General features: G+C 47.8%; 1 protein-coding gene across 1 annotated transcript in view; it reads right to left on the bottom strand.

Annotated features, from left to right (window-relative positions):
* Window positions 1-8858: 8858 nt before the first annotated feature.
* The window catches only part of MN1 (MN1 proto-oncogene, transcriptional regulator), a 32220-nt gene continuing 13651 nt past the window's right edge, over window positions 8859-27427 (bottom strand). The window contains exon 2 of the mRNA XM_080628835.1: window positions 8859-9931. Coding sequence (XP_080484961.1) covers window positions 9750-9931 — 182 coding nt within the window. The 3' untranslated portion in view covers window positions 8859-9749. The remainder of the gene's footprint in view (window positions 9932-27427) is intronic.

The raw sequence follows: 27427 nt of genomic DNA, 5'->3' as shown, positions 1-27427 counted from the left end.
AGCTGGGTTCGTGTGCCGGGTCCTTCCCAGAATACCTGGGTTTATTCCCCAGGGACAGGATTCACTTGCCTTGGGCAGGCACTCAGCAGATGGGCAGTCTCATGCAGTAGCAGGAAAGGCAGCAGGAACCTGATACAAACTCATTTTTCTGGGTTTCATCCCAAAACGCATTTCTCTGGGCTGACACTGGAGTTGCTCTGGCAGCCCAAGGCTTTGGAGCGCAAGCCACAGACCTCAGACCACTTGAAAATGTAAATATTCTAATAAACACCGAGAAGACCTTGCTGGTATGGGAGGGAGGCACTCTGGGGAATAGGTCTCTGCAAAAGCATAGTGTATATGTCCTGAGTAGTTTTTTCTCTCTGAAACAAGAAGAATGAATGAGGTTTCAAAGCCTAAAACGTTGCAAGAGGTGCAGCTCACACTGTGGCCACAGTGCCTTGTGTCTCTCCAGTGCCTTTCTCCAGCCCAGCGTGCTGCAAAGCACGCTGCAAAGAGGGGTGCAGGGCCGAGAGGGTGACAGCCCAGCTCAGCCACGGCTGGGGGGGACACGGCTCTGCGGTACAAATGCACTGGGGAGATGAACGCGAGGAAGGGCAGGGTTCCTGGAGCACAGAGGCAATCCCAGCGCAGGGACAAGCAGCCACAAGTTTCCCAGGCGCTGAGGGGCCGGCAGCAGGGAGGAGACGAGCGGGGCACCCTGCGGCAGGGGCAGGGACCCAGCCCGGACCCAGGCTGTGCCGCAGCGGTGCCGTTAGCGGGCCATCGCCGGTCCCGCACGTCCCCGCGCCGCACGGTGCCCGCGCTGAGCGCGTCCGGCGCTGCGGGTTCGGCCGCGCTGCACCGGCGGCTGTTTACTTGGAATCATATGTTTTCTGCCCCGGTCCGCACTGTGTTCAGAACAGTTACTTAGCTTCAATAAGCCCCTTGTTAAACCTTTTTCCCTTCTGTAATCTCATCAAACTAACCAAAAGGAGTTTGTTCTGAAATAGAGTCCCATTTTGTAACCTGGCTTCCTATAGGAGATCTCCCCATGCGCGCTCGGCCCCTCCACCACAAAAGGGCTCTGCTTGTCCTGGCGCGCACAAAAACAGTGCGTCTGTTTGGGTTAGTCAGCAGGGGGTTAATGAAAAGCCCGGCCCTGGGGACTCCCACCTTATCTGCAATCATGAATTTATTGAAGAATGTGTTAATGTGCTGGATTTTATTCATCAGGGGTCAGGGCTTTTCAAATTCTTCCTCCCAGCTCCCCCCCTTTCCATCCCTCCCCAGCAAGCTCACAATGCTGTTTAAACAAAGGACTTCCAACACAAAGAGCAAATTTACACAGTAAAGTTTTCTTGCAAGCCCAGAGCAGAGTCTGGAAGAATTCCAGCTTTATAAAGAGAAAAAGGGGTGGGGGGAAGAAAGGGGGAAGGGAGAGAGGGGCATTTTGCAGAGGATAAAAGGAAATTGAGAAAAGTTCCCACCTCCTGAAGCTCAGCACTGAATATTCTCCACCAGTTAACCCTGATGCCTTACAAATCCTCGGGGTGTTGCAGCAGGATATAAGCCCTCCCAGCACTAAACATTCAATATAAAATTAAGGGTGGCATTTCAACAGCTTCTTTATCTGTGCACTAGCCTCTAAAAGGACACAGTAAACACTATCTAGGGCTCACAGTTTGTCCTTTGTGCCAGGTTTACAGGTGGTGACATAAGCGAGATAGAACAGGGAATAACGAGGCTAAGCAACGGCTTACAGATCCTGCAGTGACAATGTGTCCCAGGCCAGGCAGGAATGTGAAGGGCCCTCCATTCCCACCCCATCCATCCCATGAGCTATCCCAGGACCGAGGCCACCAGGGCACTGTGGGACCATCCCCATGTGCCACCCGCCTGGGCTCCAAGAGGCACAAACCCACCACTGCTGCGAGGGCAGGAACAGAGCTGGCGAATGCCAGCGCAGCCTGGCCTGCCACGGGCTCTTGCCTTCCATCGCTTCCAGCGTTATCCCCATCTCCGCACCCAACAGCGGGGATAAAGGGTGGGTTGGTTTTATTTTCTTAACTAAGAGGTTAAGACCCCCCCAGCTGCTCTGCCAGGTTTAGTGGCGCTGGTCAAAGGCCTGGGGTTAGAGAACAAGGAGCAGCCCTGCTCTAACTGACCAAAGATGACCTCGATGGTTTTCTTCAGGTCTTGTCACCTCCGCTTTCCACACTATCGTTACTGAGCTCTGCAATGTCTCAGAAAAGAGGAGAGCTCAGAACAGACACCACCTCCATGTCCAGCTCTGCCTAGCAGGCACAGTGTTATGAGTTCACCTGAGCAAAGAGCTTTCGGCCTGTTTATGAACAAAATACATGTGATGTTATTGGCCATAAAGCTAAAACTGCTGGGGAAGTGACAAGCTCTGCTCACCGGGCAGGAAAGTAACTGCTCCAGGAATATAGCTTGGAGACTTTTGTAAATACTCAATTAATATTAACAGAAACCCATCATAATTCCATTTTCTAACAGGTTTCTGAGCCAGAAGGGTATAATTGACCCAAATTTTCATTCGTGTGATTATTTGCTTTGGTCCACAGGGAATGCAAAGCCTCCTGCCACACTCCCTCAACCAGCAGCACCCCGTGAACAGCCAGCACAGACAAACAACCCAGGATATGGGGGTTTAAATGACTCTGGATCTCACAGAGCCCACAGACAGCCACGCCAGAGGTGAGTCTGTGTACCTCTGCTGTGTGCCCTGCTCAGACACGGCCGAGAGGTTCACAGGGGAGGCTCTGCAGGGAAACAGCTCCTGATGCCCAAACCGGCTGCAGAGGGCCCAGGCAGATGTTGGCATGCGGGATCCAGCTCTGTTGGTGGTGGATCCCTGACTCTGAACATGCCATACGTATTTATAGGGGCTCCTCCATGACAGGAACACCAAAAGCCTCAAAGGAATTGTCGTGGTTTAAGCTAAGAAGGAGAAAAAGTGACTGCTGCTGCTGAACCCAGAACAGGAATTAAATCAGTTCAATGGCTTGGGAAAAGAGACATGGCTACAACCCTTGGCAGAGTCGCAGGGCACATGGCACAACCATTAGGAAAGCAAGAACTATAAAAGCTTTCTGACCAACTACTTCCCTTTCTATAGCTAATAAACCATATTCCCTGCTAACACTGACACAGACCAGAAATGAGCCTCTGAGCACAGAGCACCAGGACAAAGGCAAGTGTTGGGTGTAAGCAAGCACTGTGTCGGCATCACCAGCGGTCACAAACATTACCAGAAGACAAGTAAAGCCAGACAAGGAGCAGGAAAGCAAAGAGCAGTCAGTTATCTTCACCTGTTCATGTGATGAGGGTGAACACTGAGCTCCTGCTGGCTTCTGTGAGCCAGGAGCTTGGAGAGGAACATTTCTGGTGCCGAGGGGCAGCTTCACTGCTGGAGCAGCAACAGGAGCCTCTGCATGGAAGGAGATCTGGCTGTTGAGAAACCACCATCATGCACAGAAAGTCACTTGAGTCCAACTATCAGCAGGGCTCGTGGCCAGTTTGGACCATGTACAGGGTTAGCATCCCTTGAGCGGCCCTGGGATGGGCTGGAGAGAGGTTGGGAGCCATCAGTGGGAATGAGGAATATCAGAAGCTCCCCGTTGCCAAACCAGCACTGGTCCCACAGGGAACAGGCAGCTGGATGAGGAGAGGGGAAGGTCTCATCTCCTGTGGGTTTCCACTGCAAAGAAGGCACTGCACGGCCAGGAACGCTGCTTTTATTCCTCTCTTCAGATCAAAAAGAAGTCCGAACTTAAAAAAACACCAATATTGAAACAGTAATTTCAATAATTTCAATGGGTTTGAGCTGAAAGTTAGGGGGAAAACGTGCACACTACTTACAGAGCGAGGAGCAAAATGCTGTGACAAGATTCACTTCCCAGGAGGGTTGCATGCAGAAAAAAAGCCAGCAAGTTGTGTGTTTTTAAAGCTGGAGTTACAAAGCATCTAATGTATAATTACCAGATTTAGCAAGAGAGAAAACAAACCAGCTTTTTATAGCCAAAGTTAACAAATTTCTGTCTATCTCCACACCAGCCAACATAAGGAGCGGTGAGATCACGTCTCTAGAGCAGATGATTACACTTCTCTTCCATACATTGTTTTCTCCCTTCAAGGATATTGGAAGTATGGTTTGGAAATTAATCACAGCTTTCTCCCTCCACAGGCTTGAGATGGCTCAGAAGAGTTTCACGCTCTCACTCCTGCTAGTGGAAGGCCTGTGGCTGGGGCTGGAACTGGATGAGCTTTAAGGTCTCTTCAACCCAAACCGCTCTATGGTTCTGTGGAAATTTTTCCACATGTGCTTTCAGTGTCACAACACACTGTGGAGGGATCAGAGGGAGCACAGCGTCTCGGTGCCTCCTGATCCGATGCATCATGTTTGTTCCTAGGTTGCAAGGGCTGCTGTTGAGGTGCAGGCACAGGCACAGCATCCCCCGGCTGCACAGGACACGCGGTGGCCCCATTTCACACTGGGAAGCGCAGGGCAGCACCAAGGCTGCAGCTTCAGCACCTCACAGCAATGGGGAAACCCACGAGGCCGAGCACTTGTGTGCTTCCCCCAGGTATGAACCATACGCAAGGGTGTTTCTTCAGTTCAAACCGATGTGTTTGGACACTGCCTGCACTATTGCATTGGGTTTTCTTGCTTTGGAAAACATCGTGCAGCACTTCTTGTGAAGGACTCCTTGGAAAGTTCACAGGAATGTGAAAAGATTCCGAGTTCGAAATCTGAATAACAGAGATGTAGGGTTTTTAAGAACCTTGATAACAGCTCTGCCTGTTTACTTCTTGTTCACATAATTCAGCCCAAAAGTCTTTCCGGAAGTGCTGTGGCAGATCCAGCTCCCTGCTCACAGCGGGATCCGCCTCTTGTGCCGGGGGTGCTTGAACCCCAGAGGAGCCTCCTCAGGGCTGAGGGTTTCTCTTTCCCTGCACATGGGGCAGCTCAGCAGAGTCCTGGCTCTGGCATCTGTTGGATCAGCCCATCCAGCCCTCCCTGACACCCACCACTGCAGGGAGCCGGCCCCTGGCGAGGGGCTCCCTACACCACGGCCAGGACTGGTACCCACCACCGCGAGGCTCAAGGCTTACCTGTGTGTGACCAGATCCTTCACTTCTCACATCTCAGGGGAAGAAGGCCTTACTCCAAACACAAACGAACATGGCATGAAATCTACAATAGCCACCATTAACATCATATTTATTGTTATTTAGTTGCTCAGTAAAACATATACAGATATGTACAATATGCATGAATACAGAAGACTGCACTTTACATATTTAAAAAAAAAAAAAAAAGAAAGAAAAATACCACTCAGTTTCATGAGCTATTGTCACAGTCTTCCAACCAAGCATTTAGGAAATGAATTTAACAAGAATCAAAAAAAAATAAAACCCAAAAAAACCCGAAAAAGAAAAAGAAAAAAGATTACAGGATTGCCTAACACACAGCAGAGTCAAGTTTTCGTATTTTACATGTGCAATAACAGTTTCAGAAGAGTTTGCGATGCAGTACGGATTACCAGTGTTTTGAGGTGTTTTCTTCTTTTCCATGAACCAAATTCAGTACAAAGAAATAACATCCTTTTGCTTAAGGCTGTTTTAAAGCTGTCATATTCGTGGGTAGTGAATAGTGATAAAGTTATAACACCCGGAAATCACAGCCTGCAGTTTCATCAGTCAGAATCTATGAGCGGATGGACTCAAACCAACAATTTTAATAGAGGATTTCTAAGACAAAATTAGACTATTTCCTCCATTAGCCGTAAGCAATAAAGGAGAAACAATTCTATAAAAATGGGTTATGCTCTCACACTCCATCCATTGAGCAGCCGTGAACCCAGCCCTGGAGAAAACCTCACACTGCAGCTTCACAGAAATAACCCAAATTCACCAGGTTTGTCCCTGTCCGCACTCCGCCATGTCCCACTGCCCTGCGCTCCCCTCACGGGAGGTGGGAACATTCTGCCTCGTTGCTGGTGCCTGGAAGCCTGATCCTGACTCCTGGCTCAGGAAAGCCAAGCAGCCCCAAAGATGTACATGCAGATGTACAGCACCCAACACAACCCCTGACTGGCCCAATGGCACAATTCTGATGTTCATTCCCTTCCACCCTATCCCCACCACGAAACCCTTGACTAAATAAAATGAGTCTAAACCTCCTGTCAGTGATGTTCTAACAACCGAGCTAGAGGAGCATAGAACCAGTAACCCTACGAAAAAGTCATTTGGGGAAGAGTAACACGAGTATTTCAGAAGTAAGGCCTGTTCTTTCTCTTTTTGGCAGAGATACTTTATCCCTCCTCCCAGTTTAAATGCAAGAGACGTTTTGCTCTGTTTGCTACTACATTTTAACTTGAAGACCAAGAAGCCAGGGAGCTGGGCTTGGAGGTCAGGGAGGTTCAGGCAGCCCCTTCCCAATGCCTGGAGAACCCAAACCACCGAGCAAAGCGGGGGAAGTATCCAAAAGAAATGCAAAGCTGCATTTTAGCTGTTGTTCACAATACAAAGATTGGGCACAACTTAACAGGACAGTCACCAGTCTTTGACGTATTGGCACAGCCTGCCCCCGTTGGCACAACCTCCCCCCCATCTGGAAGCCCTGTGGGATAAGCAGGAGCTAGCTCATGTTGTTCTGGCTTTACCTGGTCACTTGGGGAACACATGGGCCGCTGCATCTGTGCCTCAGCTGCCCTCTCCATGAGAGTGCAACTTACCTTGTGCACCACAGGCTTTTTCCTACAGCTTTCAAATAATACTTCAGCTGGAAGTATTCTTATTCAGAAAATGAAACCATATCAATTCTTGCCATGTGGGGCTGTGCTGAGCCTTCATACGGTAAAAAAATATAAATCAATGCATTCAGTGTCAAATTAATGGAGAAGATGCCATGACTGCAGGCAACACAAGCTTTGCACAAAGTTCTAGCCTTCTGCGTGTGCCGTTAGTACCAAATACACCAGGTTGTGAGCATGAAGTGATGCTCCTCCTGGTCAGTGATATGTACCGTTTCTGTTCTGACTCTTGGCAAGAAGCAGAGAATCCCTGGCTTCAGCACAGCCCTCCTCACCTCACACGACTGGAAACTGTCAGGATTCCAGGGGGGGTTAAAGAATCACTCGCACTCTGTATTTCTATGAGCAAGTGAAGAAGTCGGTCCCAAGGGGATGAGGACAACTCCAGCAGAGGGGTACAAGCTGCAGAGAGCAAACCAGAAGGGTGGGTGAGACCAACTGAGTCACCACCACATTTCTGCTTCAAGGAGGATTTCTCTTTAAAACAGATCTGAAACACTGGATGCGTTCAGGGAGAGGTCTCTTCCTGGTAGCAGGGTGTGCATCCCTGACCTCAGGAAGCCTGAAAAACCTGTTCTCCTGAATGCAGCAGGAAAAACTAAAAACAAAGAAGTTGGCCATGGGGCTGCCCTCGGTGCAGGAATGCCACTGGACCACGAACTCTTCCTAGATTTTCAGCTGTAAGTGCTGAAATGCGGTATCATAGATCTAGGCGAGTGTTTTGCTGGGGTTCCTCCAAGACCCACCTGGCTGATATAGGCAGGAGCTGCCAGGATGGGGCAGAAGCCAAGGACGAAGCCCACCACAGCATCACTCCCGGCAGGCACAGCTTTGCCAGGCAGGATTTCAGGTTCAACACCATTTTGGGTGAACCAGGACTTAAATCACAGGAAAACAGGCATCTTCCAGAGTGGGGGCTGGAAAGTATTACCCACCAAGAGATATTTCAGTGGGATGGTGATGTTTTATTGCAGGTACAGGGAGGAGCTCTGAGCTTTCGGCAGCAAGCACACACCTACAGAAGGTACAGAACTCAGAACCATCCCATTCTTTTGTTCAAACTAAGTGGGTGTGAGGCAGCTCCAAGCCAATTGCTCCAGGATGGGCAAAAATCCTCATCCTTGTGGCAGGTCCAGCTTCAACAGAAAGTAAAATAGTATTGAAAATCAAGGTTCAAAACTATCCAAATTTATCCAAAATCAAGTCACTGTCCAGATCCATAAGAGGAAATCAATCCATGCATGGTTAATAAGAGCACATTCAAATAACACTTCCAAACACTGTGAGTCTCTCTGAAGCCACATACGACCGAGTGAGGATTTCAGACCACCCCGTGCCACTGGCCTTTTAGGCAGAATTTTCTCTCTATTGGTGCCTACTGAGACCATTACTTCAAAATAATTAAAGTCCCAGCACAATCATCAAAGATAAAACACAAAACAGTCTTCACACTCTGTCCCTTGAGCAGCGACACATTCTGTGAACTCATGACAGAAGTAATAAATAACCCTAGAGGCCAACCTTTATTTCACAGCTAAAACCTAAATCTTCAGTGATGTTCTAAGGCTTCGGGGAGCAGAGGGAAGGGAGCTCCCTGAGCGGGGTGGTGTGCGTTCCTGAGTGGAGGAACACAAAGAACAGGCAGTGGGAGGGTTGGATCATCGCGTCAGTCCGGGTTTTATCTGGTTTGCTTCCAACTTCCTTCTCAAATGAGCATTATCTATCTCGAGCAGGAAAAGTAGGGTTTTCCTTTAATTGTGAGCATGCAGTAGCACTGTTCCTTAATGCATGGCAGAACCAGGGCCTCGGATGAGTTCAGGGGTCTAACGTGGGGTCTCCCTGCCCTGGCAGATTAGGAAATGCTGACCCTGGGCATGCAGCACCTGCATCCCCTACATGGGCTGACCCTGACCACCACCACCACACCAGGACAGCTGCAGCAGGAGCCGGGCACCCACAGACAAGGGCATGGGACACTGGACCCCGCTTTGTCCAACAGTGTCTTCCTTCAGCTAAAATGGGCTCTGGGGACACAGGACACACTGGTGACAGCCCCAGCCCCAGCTCTGGGGGTAATTTTTCCGTCAGATATGAAGTGGCAGCTGTGGAAGCATCACCAGGACCAGAAGCTGCATCCCCGCTGCCCCTCACAAGCAGAGGGGGAGCCTGGGCACTTGAAGGAGGTGATGATGACCCCGAACTTTCAGCAAACTTCTTGACTCCTTTAGAAAAACTTCTCTCTCCCTTCCCCAGCCGCGCCTGAACCAGACCGCTCCTGACAGCTCCATCCCTGGCCTTCACCAGGGGACACACAGAAATGTGCCCTCGCCCCGCTGGGGCAGTGGAACATTATCAGTGGCAGCTCATCGCTGTCTCAGGAAAGGGCAGGCTCCTTGCCTGAATGTTCAACAGAGCGTTTGGCTTGTATGTGACTGGCAAAAGCTGGGTGCCAATATAATGTGTAATATAATGATGACCATTTCACTTTAACCGGCGTTTATTCCTGAACTGCTGTTCTTCAGGATCACCATTGTAATAAGCACTGAACAAAGCAAAACAAAACAAAAAAAAAAAGGCAAAACAAAGCAAATGAGGAGGAGGAGAAGCTTTGTCTTATTATGACATACATGACTTGGACATACGCTGAGATGAAAAAGGAAAAGGCCTCATCTATGAATGTATGCCAAGGTTACAGAATAATGGGAGAAAGTGGTTTAGCAGGAAAATCTGAAGCAAAAGTGTGCTAACTGCAGAAGGGTTAACACTGGTAACATACTGTGGCAGACGATTAAAAAAAACTTGAGGTTTACTTTAAATTAACCCTTTCCAGTCCATATGCCACTAAGCAGGTACCAACCTAGAAAAATAGTCCACCTAGCAGTAGCGGCCCTTTGAAATTAAAAAGAGAAAAAAAATAATTTCTTTTGTTCAAGTCAGGGCGGCCACGAAAGTCCCAAATCTGTTGGAGATGTCCGAGTGCAGGGACCTCCATGTCGGCACCGCAGTCCGGCCCTTCGCCTCGCCCACGTCGTCCGTGCAGTGGACCGAGAGGCACTGCAGGTGGCTGCCCGTCTGCGCCGCCGACGTCTTGCTCGGGGGAAGGTCGTGGGCTGAAAGGGTTCAGAGAGAGCATTAGGAGAGCTGCAACACAACACATCCACATGCACAACCCATCAGTGGAACCTCACCAACACGCACAACCCCATCCACACAACACAACCACAGCATTCAGGGAACTCCTCAAGCTTTGCTTCACGTCATCCTTCTTGTGTTCCACAAAGCCAAGCAGTACAGGTTTACCACCCTCCAAGGGGCAAGTTGTATTCCTTTCACTCAAGCAGTTGCTACACCAGACACCAAACAGGAACTGAACAGCTCATTACACAATCACAGTGATATTAAAACAATAAACTTAAACTAGTCTAGAAGTCCCTGGTTTAAACTAGAAAATGCTTTTAATGCTTGGTTATAGAATGCCAGAGATGCTCGTATCCAAAACAGTATCATAACACCAGAGAGAGAAATTTTAGAACCTGGGGACACAATGCTGTAAATGACGGGAGAAGGAACATGGCTCCAGAGCAGCACTGCTGCTGCTCCACCACACGCAGCATTAGTGCAACCATGTGCAAACCCCACACAAAGCTCCATCACACACCTCAGCCTGGCACAGTCATACTCTGGGCTTGCACTTCTGCGGGATGCCCTCACCCACTGCTTTGACAAAGGATCCAACACCACCAGGTCAAAGATGCTTGCATTCCCTAAATCCCAAACTGGATTACAGTTCCCTGTGGTTGGCATTGGTTTTTTAGTCAGTTTTGATAAATAAGCAGCACCAAGGAGCAGAGTTCATCACATAATACCCCAAAGCAGAGTTTAAGCAGGCAGAGATGAATTGACACAGCCTGCCCTTGCCCAGCACGAGAAGCTTCTACTCTTCCCTCCCATTCTCCCTGAGCCTCATCACACCCCAGACCCTCCCTGCACAGCCTGTGCTTGCCTCTGAGGGGTAACAAGCGGCTTTTCCTGCCTGGGGGTGTTTCCAGCTTGGCCCTTGACATGAGGGACACATCCGTGTTGCGGAGCTGGTCCACTGCATTCCATACCCTGTGGGCACAGCAGTCCCGGCCACTGCATCCCAGGCTGACATTAGGGTGCCACTTCGGGAAAATCACAGGGGAAAAAAAGACTCCCTAAATAAATGCTATATGATGAGATGTTAAATTTAAACTCACTATCCTGAATGTAAATATACCTGAATAACTTTCTATTTATAAAATATTTAAAACTCAAATGGGATTGTGCAGAGAACTGAGAAAGGGAAACAGTTTTTCTTATTTGTATTTGTTCACAAATACAGATAGCAAACACTTAGAGTGCACACAGTACCCGGCATTTCTTATTCTTAGGTCTCCCTGACTGTACAGGACATGCTGGTCTTGGTACAGGAAAAGCCAGCGCCTTGAGATTAGTCTTCGTGACAGAAGCTTTCTTCCTCTGCTGCAGAGAAAGAGGAAAGAGTCCCACTGCTGATCTGCTGTCACAAGGGGCCCCAGGATCGCGGTGGGGTTTCTGCAGGAGCATTTGCTGCAGGCTCCAGGGACCGGCCTCTCAACAGCACGTCCCCAGAGTGGGACCCAGCACTCAGCTCTGCGTGCCCGGTGCTGGGCCGGGATCAGAGCCAGGCCTGAGCTGCGCTGCACTGGCAGCAATCCCTGCATAAGCCATGCCCACACCACCAACACCAAGAACGGAGCAGGTTCTCACCAGTAATTAAGTCAGGAAGCTCACATGGTATAAACATCTAAAGAATAAAAAATTAGCCTTATTTACTCACAAACCAGCACATTCAGAAGCAAATTACTGATAAAGGAATCAATGCAAAAAGCTATCCCCAGCGATGAACAGGATTTGCTGGCCTCAGAGGAAAACCCAAGGAAATGAGGTGAATGGATATCATCCTGTGTTTGCAAAGTCAACAGCAATTGCCACTGTCCACATGATGCCACATGCTGTGTGGGAGCTCAAGCTCTCTTGGTCTGTTGTTAAAGAGCACAGAAAATGTGAGCACAGAAATCTCATTCAAACCCAAAACACACAGGGGATGAGAGCCTGCAGTAAGTCTTGCATCTGCACAGGTCTTCTCAAGCCAATCTGAAGGGACAAATTCAGCACAATTTACTTTTTTCCAATATTTCCATCTTGACAAAGCTATGATGCTTTTCTGAAGGAAAAAATAAAAGCAAACCCAATCCCCTTTGTATTAAAAACCTAAAGTTGTGCTGATCCACCTGATGAGAATCATGTTCTTAAGCAGGAGATACTGCCCAGTGCTTGTCCAAACTCTCCCAGCAGACCAGTCCCACCAGCCTTCCTCACTGCCTCTGCCTCCTTCAAAGCAGCAGTGCCCAGCACTTGCCTTCTGCAGAGCACACACACCTGGGGATTTTGCTAGTGGAGACTGATGGGACTCAGCAGGTTAAAATTATTTGGGTAATGCAAAACGGTGTCATCACATCACCGCCTCGTGGTTGCCAAGTTTCAGATAAATCACTGTCAGTCATGATGTACACCTAATTGAAACCAAGGAATTTTCAAACAAATTATGTTTAAACATAAGAGTGACCAGCAGGTCAAAGGAGGTGATCCTGCCCTTCTACTCTGCTCTTGTGAGACCTCCCTTGGAGTATTGTGTGCAGTTCTGGTGTCCTCAACATAAAAAGGACATGGAACTGTTGGAACAAGTCCAGAGGAGGACACAAGGATGATCAGGGGACTGGAGCACCTCCCGTATGAAGACAGGCTGAGAAAGTTGGGGCTGTTCAGCCTGGAGAAGAGAAGGCTGCATGGATTAGAGAGAATAGAAGGCTGCGAAGGATTCTGGGGAGGGACTCTTCATTAGGAACTGTAGTGATAGGACAAGGGGTAATGGGTTAAAACTTAAGCAGGGGAAGTTTAGATTGGATCTAAGGAAGAAATTCTTTACTGTGAGGGTGCTGAGGCACTGGAATGGGTTGCCCAGGGAGGTTGTGAATGCTCCATCCCTGGTGGTGTTCAAGGCCAGGTTGGACAGAGCCTTGGGTGACACGGTTTAGTGTGAGGTGTCCCTGCCCATGGCAGGGGGGTTGGAATTAGATGATCTCAAGGTCCTTTCCAATGCTAACTATTCTATGATTCTATGAAACTGCACAACTGCCTCTATTAGCAACTACTGCAAGAAACTTGTGCTATTAGCAAAAGCAATACCCTTCTAATAAGAGGCCTCCTCCATGCCCAGGATCTTGAGATGGTCTGGGTGGAGACTTCCTCTCCAAACAAAAGGACATGACACAACAGAACCTGGGACAGACACAAGTAGAACCAGCAGGTGCTGCCTGAAAATGGCAAATGTTAAAGTAGAGATAAGAGATAAAACGCCACATGCAAGCACACAACGTGTTCACATGGAAGGCACGAAAGCAAGGAAGTGACCAAAGACCAACACGAGTCTGGAAACAGCTCAGTCGTGACAGTGTCCTCAATCCAAAGCACCATCCTCAGCACACGCCCCAGCAGCCCCCCATAGGTGATGGTGGGGTCACTCCAGAGAGGACAGTCTCCTGCAGAGCAAAAGCCACCAACTGCCTGCGACCACCGTGGGTTCCTCTACCCAGGGCCCACAGCAGTGGCAACTCCTCACACCCCACAGTGGGGTGACATCGGGTGGTCCCAAAAGCCAGTTCCTACATGGATCGAGCTTAAATTCCAGCACTGGAAACTTTCTTCCTTTTTAATTCTAATGCCCCATCCTACCATTATCCTGCCCAGAGCACCAACCCATACTCCATATTTCAGAGGCAGACAAAGAGGAGGCAAACCCAGCACGGTGCATCCCAACCAAGTGTGCAAAATTGCTCACTGCAGAGAAAATTCCTGCAATAATGACTGAATGCCCTGGAAGTTAACATGAGGTTTGATTAATAATATTAGCTCAGCTTGTGCACAGGCACTTCCAAGAGGCAGCCACAACATCTGGAAGAGCTGGGTGGCTACAGCGAAGAAATATTTGCAAACATTCATTGGAACATGAAAGTGAATTAAGTCCGGCCATTTTCCCAGCCCTTGCATGTTTGTGCTCAGCAAACACTCCAGCAGGTTTGTTTACTGCAGTTCAAACCGTATGTTTTAGGTAAATATTTCCAAGCAATCCCTGCACAGGTTGCTAACATTCATGAGTTACAACAACAAACAGAAGCAATGGTAAGGATTGTAACAAGCCTCTGGGACAAACACACGGGGCTGCTCTCCTGCAGAGGCAGATGCACACTCGGACACCTTCCGCTCCCAAAAGACCAAAAAGGTTTTAAAAAATGTAACATTAAATTTTGTTTCTAGGTAAGAGCTGCCCATTGAGCTCCTGAGCAGGCTTTACCCACACACACGTTTCCATCGCCAAGGCATGGGGCATGGGCAGAGGTACGGGAAGGCTCAGGAGCCTCCTCCAGCCCAAGCTCCTGCTCTGACCTGCACATTTGGGAAGTTCTCTCCTGTCCTGCTCTACTCCCAAAGCCATGAGAGCCTCCAGAAAGCCACAGGGTGCTGTTTGTGTGCGCAGCAGTGATGGCAGCATGGTAAGAATGCAGGAGCCTCCCCAGGGGCATGGGCACCCACAGCTGGGACACAGGGAGAAGATGAGGAATCCTGCTCCACCACAAAATTCAATACACACACTACAGCTGCTCTTTCACATCAACACAGGAAAAACATATTTCTCTCTAGCAAGATTAGATCCTGACACTCTCCTCGCTCCTGAAGACACCATGTCCTGAAGACACTTCCAATCCTTCCAGCTTCCTTCTCTCCCTCTTTCCACAGCCCACCTTAAGCTGCTCTGTAAAGCCTCTTCCCTCACGCAGCATCTTCTCAGGCATTCTTTAAAAATAATGTGTTCTCCTACCCATGACGACCCCACCAAGCACTGTGCAAATCCAGATGTGCCCCGATTTTTAGGTAAGCTAATCCCATTAAAACTGAGTTCACCTGCTTCGCTAGCATGCATTATGTGCATCGTCTGGTGAGAGAAGAGATTAATGGAGGGAGCAATGGGGTGTAGCCAAGGCAACCGTGGATGCTACATAGCAGCACTGGCAGTTTCTGATGCTTTTCAGGTGCTGCTCATGCCATTCCTCTCATTTGCCAAACCCACCACCACCAAAAGGAACGGGAGGTAGTGACAAGCAGGCGTGAGTGCGCAGCCAGAGTCTGATAGCGGTCTGGTCGGGAATGGGTTCCACTCCACATTTCAGTGTCCCTGCAAGATGGAAGTGACAAACGGGAGGTGAGGATCCCTGGAATGGCTCCTCGCCCCAGGGCTCATCCCTTACACTTCTTCACCAGCTCTGACAAAGCCCCGGCTGCCCGTGCTGCCCAGGCTCCGGCCGCCCGCCCCGCTCAGCCCCGCTGCTGCCGCCCTCAATGGCCAGCGGAGCGTGAAGCCCTGCACTGCTACTGATCTTGTTAAAGCTAAATCGCAGGATCTGGCCAAAACCGCTCTATTCCCTCACCAGTGATCAGTTTCCCCTCTACCATCTGATAACTACTCTTAAAGGATGCGTTAATAGGCTTCTGTTCACCCTGTGCCGGTTAAGCAGAGGCTGAGCTACGGTAAGAGAGAATAGATTTGAGTAATGATCTCTTTTGAGGCAGCAAACCTACATATAGTGTTTAAAATTATTCCCTTAGGACAAGATGTTTTTCACCAAATCTCCCACATGACAGTTTGACATATTGGTTCAGGCACATAGCTCTGTATTTGTACACAGCACAGAATCATCTTTTTCAGTTTTCAAGAAAAATAAGGTCTGAAAACGTTTCATGTTTCCCTGCACACTGGACCGAGCCTCCACAGATTAATTTACTTCCAAAATTGTATTTCTAAACACAACTAGCTCATTTGTGTTGATAAATAAATGAACCATCTCCTCCCTTGCCACTGTAGCACCAATAAAATCCTGGACAAAGGCATTTTCTTGACCAGGAAGTGCACGTCTTGCATTTGATAACAAACACAAACATGGCACCAGCCATATGCTTACTCCATGAACTTGCACTACTTCTGGTCTTCACCCAGGGAACCTGTACTCTGCTTTGGACTGGACCGAACTCTTCTGTTTTTAATGTCTGGCTTTGGACGCTGCAGCACTGAGCACTCTGCCGGCGCTCAATGAGAAGCCCCATCTGCCAAAATCCTTGATGTATTTTCTGTAACCAGGGCAATTTTTAAAGCCTGTAAGATGCTTAAAGGTGCCACCTTCCCCAGCATTGTAATAAAAAAATAAAGGAAGTCAGAAGTGTTTGTAGTTAATAAGAAAAGCTGATCCCAAGGACTCGTAATGAGCAGCACAGCCAAAACAGGGACCAGGCAATTCCCCTCTTCGCTGGCCAGGAGAACTGTGCAGAGATACCCCAACACCAGGTATCGGCCACATCTCACTATTAACATTTCAAGAAGTCATTTGGCTTGGTCAGCCCATAGATTTATTGCCGAGATCGAGCCAGCTGAGCCTCACTGTGAAAGCCTTTCTCACAAAGGAGAGAAGGCTCTTCAGCCAAAAATGCGTGCACAGCACTGAGCACTGTCCCACATCACTAAGATATCCCTCAAACCAGGATTAAATTTGACTTTGCTGCACACAGATGAGACACCTCTCACCTGAAGGCATGGCACAGCCAACCCCGCTGGCCAGGGATGGGAACATAGCCTGTTTACCCTCTGAGCAGTGCCCTCCCCTCCATCAGCCCATCAGGTCTGGCAATGTCCTCTAATCCTCAAAGCCTCTTCCTCCACAGACAGCATGATTAATTGGAGGTGCCTGCGACTCTAAAGGGAGCATATATCAGCCCATGCTGCAGAGATGTTTATTTTGCTTTCCATGGCCTCAGAGCTGGCACGGAGCTCCAACCCCGCTCGCTGCTTGCACGGAATTCAGATAACAGGAGACACAGAGTGCTTGCTGCAAATACGTATTTTTACTTTTTCTCCCTTGACCTCTTTTCACACTCCTGTTTTCACCAGGAGCAATGGGAGGATGCTCACACCACAACAGGGAGGCTGCCCAAACCCACAGCAGCATTAAGGGTTTGTTGTTATGGCTGTAGGGCTACAGTCAGACAGCAGTGTCCTACCCTACAGCTCCAGCAGTCAGCCAGGGCAGATATGACTTGGGGACAAACTCAGCCTGTTGGCCACATCCTGCGGACTGAAGAAACTGGTGAAAACACCAGTAAGTAGGAAACATGCTAACCCCGCTGGTGGAGAAAGTGGCAGCCACCTTACACGTAGCATGACCTTGAAGACGCAGAATGAACAATGTGTGGACGAGAACAACACTGCTGTTTTAAAACACATGTTCCCTCCACCCTGACTGAGGAGACTAAGGAACCCACAGTTCCCCACTTTGCTGCCCACTGCCCAGCCTAGAGCAATATGTGCCCAGGGCTTTATAGGAAAGTGTGAAACTCCTTACACCTTTTATTTCTCTGGAGGCTACTGTTAAATTACTGATTTCCAGGTCTATGACTCTCTGAAAAGAAACCTAAGCTCTGTGTTGGAGAGGGGAGTCAGAAGCTCCGTACCTGGGGACAGCACTAACTCCTCCTAAACAGCCACAGGGACAACGGACTGTTTTTAACTCATATCCTTCCTCTCTTCTGGATACTTTCAGTTCCTCTTTTCAGTTTAACACATTCACTCTTGGTCTGGCTTTCTGCAAGATACAGAAGCCACAGAGGGGTTCTGCCTGGCCCCCTTGTGAAGAGGCGAGGTTGGGGTTTTGCATCTCATGTAATAAAAGACCATTCTTGCAAACCAAGTCCCATCACAGCTGCTGCTGCTTCCTGCTAGCACAGGCCTGCCTTCTCCCATGCAGGCAAACCACAGCTGTGTCTAACAGCCACTGAAAGCTGATGGCCAAACCTTCAACCATGGTCTAAGTCAACGCAACCCAACCACATGACTCTGAACCGCTGGTCAGGCTCCTCCAGTGCCATCACCAACACCATGCTCTTCTAAGCTGTGCGTGTTATGAGATGCTATAGCCCTGCCCAAGCGAGGAAAGATGGCTTTAAAAAATCAAATCAAACCAGCCGCCACCAACAGTAAAACCATTCCTGAATGCTTCCAAGAGAAAACAAACAGAGTCTGGCAACTGTAACTCATCCCAGCATAACCGATTTAGTGCTCCCAACATTCATACGCTGCCATCCGAGACCAGCAAATCCTCTGGGAGCTCTGAGCACTTCTGCTCATCTTGAAAAGGAGTTAACTGCCTAATCCTGCCTGCCGACTCCACCGCATTTACACTCAGACCCAGCACTGGGATGAAGGCTACAAACAGCTTCTCCTACCCCTCCTTCCAAAGTGCTGCAGCTGCCTCAGCCCTGTCCCTACCTCTGCATCCATCCAGCACATAACATGAAAAGGAGAACTCCATGGTAGGAGTGAATATTGGCTGACTGATCCCATGTTTTCTCTGCTGTTGGCGTACATCACTCACTTGCACTAACTAAATGCTTTGAGCCTATTTTCACCGAGGGTAACAACCCACACATCCATGATGAGTAAGGAAGTGCTGGTTTTTGCATCCAATACTTTCACATTTATTTCATATGTACGTAAATTATCACACGGCAGCCTTACGCACCACTCCAGCCCCTGGGAATCCATCTCTCGACAGCCAGAATGCACGAGCAAGGAAAAAGTTGGTCATAAGGCCAAAGGTTGGTCATTTTAGGCCTTGGGTGACATGGTTTAGTGTGGGGTGTCCCTGCCCATGGCAGGGGGTTTGGAACTGGATGATCTTAAGGTCCTTTCCAACCCTAACTATTCTATGATTCTATAAAACCCAAGGTGGAATTTTCTGCCTGCACAGAAGTCAAATGCAATTGTTAAATACATTCCAGTGTACTGAGGTACCAGTATCGCCTTCAGCCTAATGCAGGTTTCAATGCACAGAGCAAGCCTCCAAAAATAGCAGGAAAATGCCCACTTACCCTGGCAAGGGAAGTGGGTGCATGAGCGGGTTTGTAAAGGCAGTGAATTGATGGTGATTATGCACAGAGCGCAACAGAGGAGGAAACATGTAAATTCCAGCTCTCTCTCGTCAGATTTGTGCAAGGGCTTCTACATAATTGCTGGGGAAAAAAATAGAACTGCCAACAATAAGTAGGATATTTAAGCCCTGCACATTATACATGGAAGTCTTTATTTTCATTAAATGAAGTGAAAACAGAGTGAAAGAAGAAGTTCCCTTCAAAGAATTTTGTGGTCACTTAGTTTCAGGATGCAAATTAAATGAGTATAAGGCCAAGTATAAAAAAGGTCATTTGCCACTGAAATATCACTAGTCTCTTGTGAGGCAAAGGCCTGGGTACAGCTGACCAAAAATTCTGATGTGCTTAGTTGCCTTGTTCCCAAAGAAATCAACAGACATGGCTGTCCTCATACCCCAAAGCCAGATCTGCAGCCAGCTTGGTGGCCAAGGCCAGGACCAAGGGTCCTCCCGCTCCCATCCCTCCAGGCTCCTCCCAGCTCCTCCCACAGCTCCTGGAGGTGCCTCTGCCCGATCTATAACTCACAATTATGAGATTATTAGTAATACAAAACTGCCACAGGCAAAGTCAATCTCTCCCAGGGGCCTCACACATCTGAGGCTCTTGAACACCAAGAAATGGTGATCATGTGCATTAATGTTCCAGGTTAAACCACACGAGTTCAAGGATATTCATGAAAATACAACTGGAGTTTACCAAAGGCTAACAGTAAGAGAGAAGAAACATCGTCCAGGATCTTCAGCTCTTTTATCCCATTCATTTATAGTGTTACCTTGAAATACATCCCCATTCCTCTTTAGGAGACCTCTAACTGCAGTTGATGGGTTAGAAGTAGCAGCTTATATGAGGGGACCTTGGGCCTCCGTGAAATCAAAAGGAGCTCAAACAATTTCACCACTCACAGCGTAAGAGACCAGAGAGAGCAGAGACCCCAGAGCAAAGCCAGGTCTCACCAGGGCACCTGCAGAGGTGCAGTTCACAGATTCTGGTACAACCCCAGATTCTGCTATTTCTCAGATTTTGTCTTGGCCACAGAAAGACGGAAATGTTGTTGCCAAATAGTGGATTTGGTGCATTCAGAAACACCACCTAAAGCAGCAGGAAGGTGTGGTGATTCAGCTGGGGGTCACAAAGCTAATGGAGGACCAGCATTTGTTCAAGCAGCACATTTTATAATTAAATCGATCTGAAGGAAAAGCAAACCACTCATTAGGAAGAAGAAATCCACAACCATGTGAAGGACGAATGGCAGCAAGGGAAATCCATCTTAAAAAAAAACACACAAAGAAACTTGGCTTTCTGAGGTACGTCTCTAAGTGCCACTATTAGGGTAAGAAAATATAAGCTCATCTTTTTCTTCCAATTGTCACATCGCTGTGGAGAGACTTCACAAAATTCTCAGAATAGCAACGAATCAGGAGCAAACAGCTGCCGAGGCAGGGAAGGCACCGGCACACACACACTGCACTGCTCCAGAGGAAAAGTCACTCCAAACCAGAAAATCAACAAAATGTGCCAGTGCAACATGGAACGGACAAGTTGCGTTTTCACACCCAGCGCTGAAATACGGGCTCCCTTTCCAGCCAAATGCTCACAGGCTTTATGATCCACAACAATGTCAATGTCCCTGGAAGCTGTAAGAAGGGAATACATTCAGCTCAACATGTGCACGTTCCACACAAGCCCCCTCACTTCTGAAATAAAGCCAACTATGAAAAAGCTACATGCGATGGTGTAAGGACTACCTTTTCATCTCCTGCTGCAACTGCCCCAAGAAGGGCACTGTCTGCACTCAGAGCTCTGTCAAACCAGGCCAGAAGTTGCTCTTCAGCACCTGCTTCACTACCATAACACAAATGCAAAGGTGGCACCAAACAATCTCCTCCACGCCAGCGCTGAATCACATCGCTGCTGCGCACAGGCAAGGTGATGCCAGGATCACAGCTCGAGTCACGCAGCCACATCTCTCACTGAGCCCCAGCTGTGAGCCCCAGCTACTGCTTCTGCACCAGCCAGGGCTGCTGTGCATGTAAACCACCGCACTACCCACACCTTAAAGCCTGTAAGATACCGAGTCAGTTGGCCCAGCATCAAACCTGGTTATTCCAGAGGCAAAGGTATTCAGACTGGTCTCCAGGTACCTTCTGAATGCGAACCTAAGTCACGCTTCTGCCCAAAGACGTGTCTCCCAACAGCAGCATCCCACCCTTCACAGATGAGTGCTCTGTTTACTGGAAATACAGGTACACATGATAGCAATTGCAACAGATTTTGCCACCCTTCATCCTTCTCCAAGGTTTGGGTCCTCGCAGCTTCACCTCCCAGCTGCACAGCTGCCAAGGCAGATGAAATGTTGGGCCTGCTGGGCTTAGATAAGAGGGTGAGTGAAATGACAGCAGGAGCATCCATAACAAAGGGGACCAGAGGATTCATGGATGAACAGAGAGGAACTCAGTGTCTTTACATACCCACCTTGCCTCCAGTCCTCTTTCCTGGGCAGAAGGCAGCTGTGCTGAAAGAGTTAACCTTGCCTGGGACAAACGAATCTCCTGTTTCTCAGAAAGTCAGAGGCTGGAGCTAGGCTGCCTGCTCCCTGCCTGCAGCCTGACCCCTGACATTTCCACTCTGCTTCTCCCTGGCATAGAAAACTTAACCATAGACAAACAAACAGGTTGGGAGGGCAGATAAATGGAAGACAGAGGAGGAGAAAGGGAAAACTTCTCAGATTCCTTGTCATAGCCCTGATTAAATAATAGCAGCCACCACCAGCCGTGGGTGAAGGGCTGGCGTTTATCAGTAAACCCTGAAGTCTACAGCAAGACATCTCTAATTAATCCTGAAAGGGTCCCTTCCCCCTTCGACTTCCCAGGGAGGTTTTCATGCTTTAAAGATACAGTGAGTCCATTTTAGCTCTTTTCCTCACAAAACACAAGGGCAGAAAGCGCCTGTTTGAAACCACAGCCAGGATTTACAAACTATGGCAGATTTCCATCATGTGCAACCATGCAGGCAAACCCCAGTGAGAGAGTGTCTTGATTTAGTCATGCTTAACCTTCTGAAGTGATACACCCAGCAAGTAATAGTCTTACAATGACCTGCTGGAAGCATGCACACACGTAATCATAACCAGGAACAAGTCTGCAGATTTTACCTGAGTCTCCCACCGTTCCATCTTCACCTATTTTCCAAGGGATAATCTGCTCAGTGCTTGATGCAGTTCTACTGCCCCCCATTTATGTCCAGTTTTCCCATCACTGTGATGGCACCAACATCACTCAGTGATGGAAGAGATTGCACATACACCCAGAGCAAGACAATTACAAACACTAGCCTTGGTCTTTCATTTAGCTTGGGGAGGCTTCTGAAATCCATTTCAGAAGGTCTCCTGCCCTTTGATCCAAGGCGAACATCGTACTAGTGCAGAGCATCACAATTTAAGCCATCAACCATGAACAGCCACAAATTGTTACGTCTCTCCACACCTCAGCAGCAGTGGGAGAAGAGCTCTGCTTCCAAGGCACCTTCATCCTATCACCACATTCAGGGAGCTGCTACATGCCACTGAGCACCCATCACAGCACCCATGGAAACTCTTGTCCCTGGAAAGTAGACAGAGCACAACCAGTACACGTCACGTAAGCCAAAACACAGTTTCCAATGGAAGCCACTCTCAAGAAGCAGCATGGCAGGGAGGGCCTGACAGCAGAGCACTTGGTCCCCCAAGTCACCAGTCACCACAGCCAGCCAACAGCCCACGCAGGCAACAGCCGTCCACACACACATATACTTCTTAAAAGTTGGCCATGAGAGTTCATCCTTCCTCTCTTCCTTTTGCTTGTAACCATAAAAACAAGTGTTACTGTTTATTTAATCACTTACCTCCCCTTTTTCTTTTCCAACATTTCTAAAGCCTTCCCAGCTTCAGAAAACAGCGACACGCAAAACGGAAAAATCTAGTATTTCACATTCTTTTTTTGGTAAAAGAATAAGCATTATTTAATTTCCTAACCCCCCTTTTCCATTCTCTGTTTTATTTCTTCCCAAAACTCGTCTAAAGCTGAATAAACTGGTGCTAGAATTACAGAGATTTATTCTTTTTGGGTGGTGTAAGTTGCAAAAACAGCAAATGAGAAAGTGGAAGAAAATCTTTGAAATCATGATCTCTGGTGCCATCAAAAGCAAAAAGAAGCGTGGGGGGGAAAGGGAAATTTTGAAAGTCTAAGTTCAAATTGTAAAAGGAAGTTCTATTTCACATCAGCTTTATGAAATTCCCAGGAAAATAAAAAGTCAAAACCAGTTATTTTCTTGAAGATCTATATTCTTAAATACCTGTTTTCAACATAGTCTCTTTTATAAAGCAGCACTGGGATGGGGATGAACTGTGATGAACTGAAAAATGACTCCGTCTACCCAAAAAAAAACTAAATCATTCTGCAATGACAAGAGACAATCCAGTGTATAATCAAAGACAGAATCCTGACACATTCAAAGAGAAAATTATTGTAACAGCTGAGACTTTGAAGATGAGAAGGGGGGTTTTTTGATAGAAACAATGGCCATCAAAATTTCTACTGTAGCAACCAATACTTAAATGCACAACTTAGTATGCAGCGTGTCTGCAGGTACAGCAAGCACCACAGCAAAGTAATTAATAAACTAGTGACGCATAAGAAATCCCTACCTAGCGTGGAACCGAGCAGTGCTCTGGGTGAGTACCACCCACCCAGGGCAGCAAATGCTTCTCACGACAGGCTCCCTGCTTCTGCAGCATAAACCAGCACAGGAGTGTGAGAGCAGCCCACAGCCAGGCTGGTCGTACCGCTCTCCTGTCTCGGACACCGAGGTTTATGTCTCCTGACAGTACAAGGGATGCACAGGACCCAGGTCAGCAGGATCTCTGCACTCACTGGGCAGGGGCAGAGCTGATCTTGCATGGTGACGTGTCCTGCCCAGCTGGTGACAGCCCAGTGGCAAAGCTCCACAACTGCCCGCGGCTCTGCCCTGCGGGGCTCCATGCTCACCAGCACTGCAGAGCCCTTCTGGGGCATGATAAACCCAGCTCTCGCCGGAACTCTACACACCAGAGCGCCCATTTTCAAGGCCCACAGTTGAAAACACTGCTGCGACTCTTCAGAACCGTTTCCCTTCCAGAGTTACTCCAGACAATGGTTTCTGTGGGGTTTTTTTTAATTTCACTTTACACAAAACCCCTCAAGAGCCGAAGTCTCCAACGCAAACCTTGAAAGTTACAAAGGACCACCCAGAAATATTTAAATTTCTAATGTTACTGCCGTGGAACCGCACATTCGCCGCACAGTGTGAGCCGCAATCTGCTCTGAACTGCCATGATTCACAAAAAGTGAGTCACAAAAGGGAAATTTTGTGACTGAATAAATAGCTATTGTGTAACCCACCTAATGAGGAGTGTAGTATTTTTCTGTTCTTGGATTGGAAGATTATTGGAAGACGACTCTAAGTAGACAAAGCCCCACTGCCTATAAATATCCCTTTCAAAACCAGATTTTGGATTAAACTCAGTATTAGTTCGGAGCAAGAGAAAGACAACAAACAGATGCCAAGTCTTGAGTAAGGTACCCACCACCCAAACGTAGAGTCACAAACACAGAGTCCCTTGAAGTGTAATTTCTCACAAAAATGACGCACAAGGCTGCTCATCATTACTGCCAAAGTGATTTTTAGTTTGTACATAGAGACTTTGAGTTGTATCAAATCCTATCCATCTCTCCATCATCACAAGTAACGCTTATACAGGGGAGCCATTTCACTAACACTAAGAAACACCAAGCAATTTATTTAGTAAAGCATTTTCCCCACTGCAGCTCAGCAGTGAATAGCTGCTTAAAGCAGAAAACTTCCCATTAGCCCTATTCCTACGATACAGTTTTGCTCTTACCGTAAAACCCTTTAGTTGAAAAGGAAACCATCAAAAAGCACTAATATATGATTTGGTTTTCTGGTGCCTAGGACAGGTTGCTCCTGACTGTGGCACACTTACTGGGAAGGCTGGGATAACCCCAACACACTCACCTGTCTCCCAAAGGAAGGATGAGCAGATCTGCCACAGCATCCTCTGGCAAGCCAGGTCTCCAGAGGCACCTCTGCTGCCATTTCACTGCACCACCAAGAAGGATCCCTTCTTTTACTTAGGCATTTATTTACCTTCTAGAGAAAAGGGATGTATTAAAAATCGTGCCTGTGTGTTTGCAAGGGGCTGTGTGGTGCTGTCCGGTCACACCACGTTCAGGCTCATCGCCTCTTCTCCAGATGTGCAGTGACGAACCCACACCAGGTGACACTGGCAAAGGCCACAATGGGCTTCACCATTCTCCCTTTGGGACTGCTTCTGGCAGAAATGACCTGGTAAGTGACATATTCATGTCTTCATTGCATGGTGGCCACAGGCCCGGAAAGAGCACAGCTGGCATGTGCACCACAAACCACCCCACCAGCAAGCACAAATCCAGGTGTGGTCACACGGGTAAGAGGTGCTCCGTGACACGTACCCTGCGAATGGACTGGAGTCAAATGGTGACAATGGCCTCTAAACCCAACATCTATTCTCCATAGTGTATGCAGGCAGCCCACAGTAGTCTTTCCAGTGAGATTTAACTAAAGCGGGGGAGCACTGAGGATAAAGACAGATCAAGTTTGCTCTAAAATTTAAAATTAAACACTCCTGTTTTGGAAAGAATTTCATTAAGGTGAAAATATAATACAGAAGTACCCATTTAGGAAGAATGTGCTATTAATTCTTAGCAGTGTATGCAGAAGGGAAAATGGCATTTTTATCTAAATGGTTTTTCTGCATAACCCATTTACAGTATTTTTTTTACAGCTCAGTAATGGGAAATTTTCACATTTCTATTTGGGCCAGACCACTGTGGAAGGAAGGCAGCCTTCAAGAACACCTCAAATATAACCCCTTGAAAGAGATTCCAAGAGAAGCTCCACAAAAAGGCCAGTACAGCACATCCTAAAAGATGGTAAGGAAAAGGAATGGAAAAACCCCTCCATCTTAAAGATGTAAACCAGATTCTGAGGGGGAGAGGAAAAACCACGTGGTTTAGATTTTTTTTTCCTAGGGAACAATAAAAGGTCTGGTCTTCCCCTGTTTTCTTTACGTGAAGCAGGAACAGTTCCTTAGTGCAGTGCACAGGCTCAAACACACACAAGAAGCAAAATGGTGCTGTGTAATCACTGTGAAGAACTGCACAGGGATGTTCTGAGCTGTAACAGTTCCTATGACATACAATGAAAAGCAATGTAGGCTATGAAAAACTATTTTTATCATCATAAGCAAGTGCTCATTTCTCACCAGTTTCATACAATCTGAAACTGAACATAATCTAAACAATAATGTCAAACAATTGACCCCACGATCCAAGTTTGCTGATGTATTGCCATCAGGCAGCAAGAATCAAAAAAGCAGACTTGGCACTGAGCGAGCTGTGTTTTACCAGGTTTGCCCAACCCAGGACAAATAAAAGCAAACATTAAATTCAATGTTTTTAGAACTCTTCATTTTATCATCAACTCTCTTAAACCCAAATAAACACAAACCCAAAGTTTACTGGCCTCGTGTTTCATAAACACAGCGGCTGGTCCTGCAAACAAGGCAGCGGGGCTTACAAAAGCACTCAGCTGTGTGCTTTCTAAGCATTGTTCATTTGACATTCCTCACCTCTTCCCCCCCCACTTTGTTGGTTTTTCTCAGCTTACTTCTGAAAATCAGTATAACAAAAAATTTCATCTTTCAAAACAGACAGTTAAAAGTGCAGCAGTTATGGAACTGCAATTGGACAATGAGTAGTTGTTACTCCCTTTACCTCGCTCGCCATACTCCTCACAGCAAAGCAGTAATTACAGGCATCTACTTCTGTTTTAAGCTTTACAGTAAGCTTTTCCCAAACTTCAGGCCAGCAACCAACCCTTCATTATGCTTAATAGGTAGACATAAAAACGTAATTGTATCACAGTCTCTCCAACTGTGTGTTCTTCCAGCTCCTGCAGCTCACACTTGTCTGATTCAAGGGAGAGATTTTTAATCTCTTCTGTAACTCCAATATTTCAGCACCATCGGCATAAACCACCTCAGAAAAGAACACAGGAAAATACAGGAGGATTTGGAAAATCAGCTGGAGCAAAACTTTGCTCTGTTAAACCCCATGTTTCCAATGTGGCATTTGCCAGCCCACAGTGGCCAGGCATCTATCAGTACCTTGGGGTGCCCAGAGCATAGCACCCTCCTGGGAACCTGGAGCATCCCAGAACCTGAAGCACCCCAGAGCTGACGGCTGCAAGCGGCAAATCTGTTCCTGCAATTCCCACAACGCCCCAGCTGAAGTAAGTGAAAACAGGACGGAGCACGTTAACTGGATTCATCCACAGGACAAACCCCTTTACCATGTAATGTATAATGCTACTTTGCATGCACAAAGTGTAAAAGCAAAGACAAACCAAACAACCACGGCTGCCCTGAGCTCCCTGCGGCT

The sequence above is a fragment of the Psittacula echo genome (genome assembly GCF_963264785.1).
Source record: "Psittacula echo genome assembly, chromosome: 13".
In the NCBI taxonomy this organism is placed as follows: domain Eukaryota; kingdom Metazoa; phylum Chordata; class Aves; order Psittaciformes; family Psittacidae; genus Psittacula; species Psittacula echo.
The sequence above is the reverse complement of the archived record's forward strand: the minus strand, read 5'-3'. Positions and strand labels throughout refer to the sequence as shown.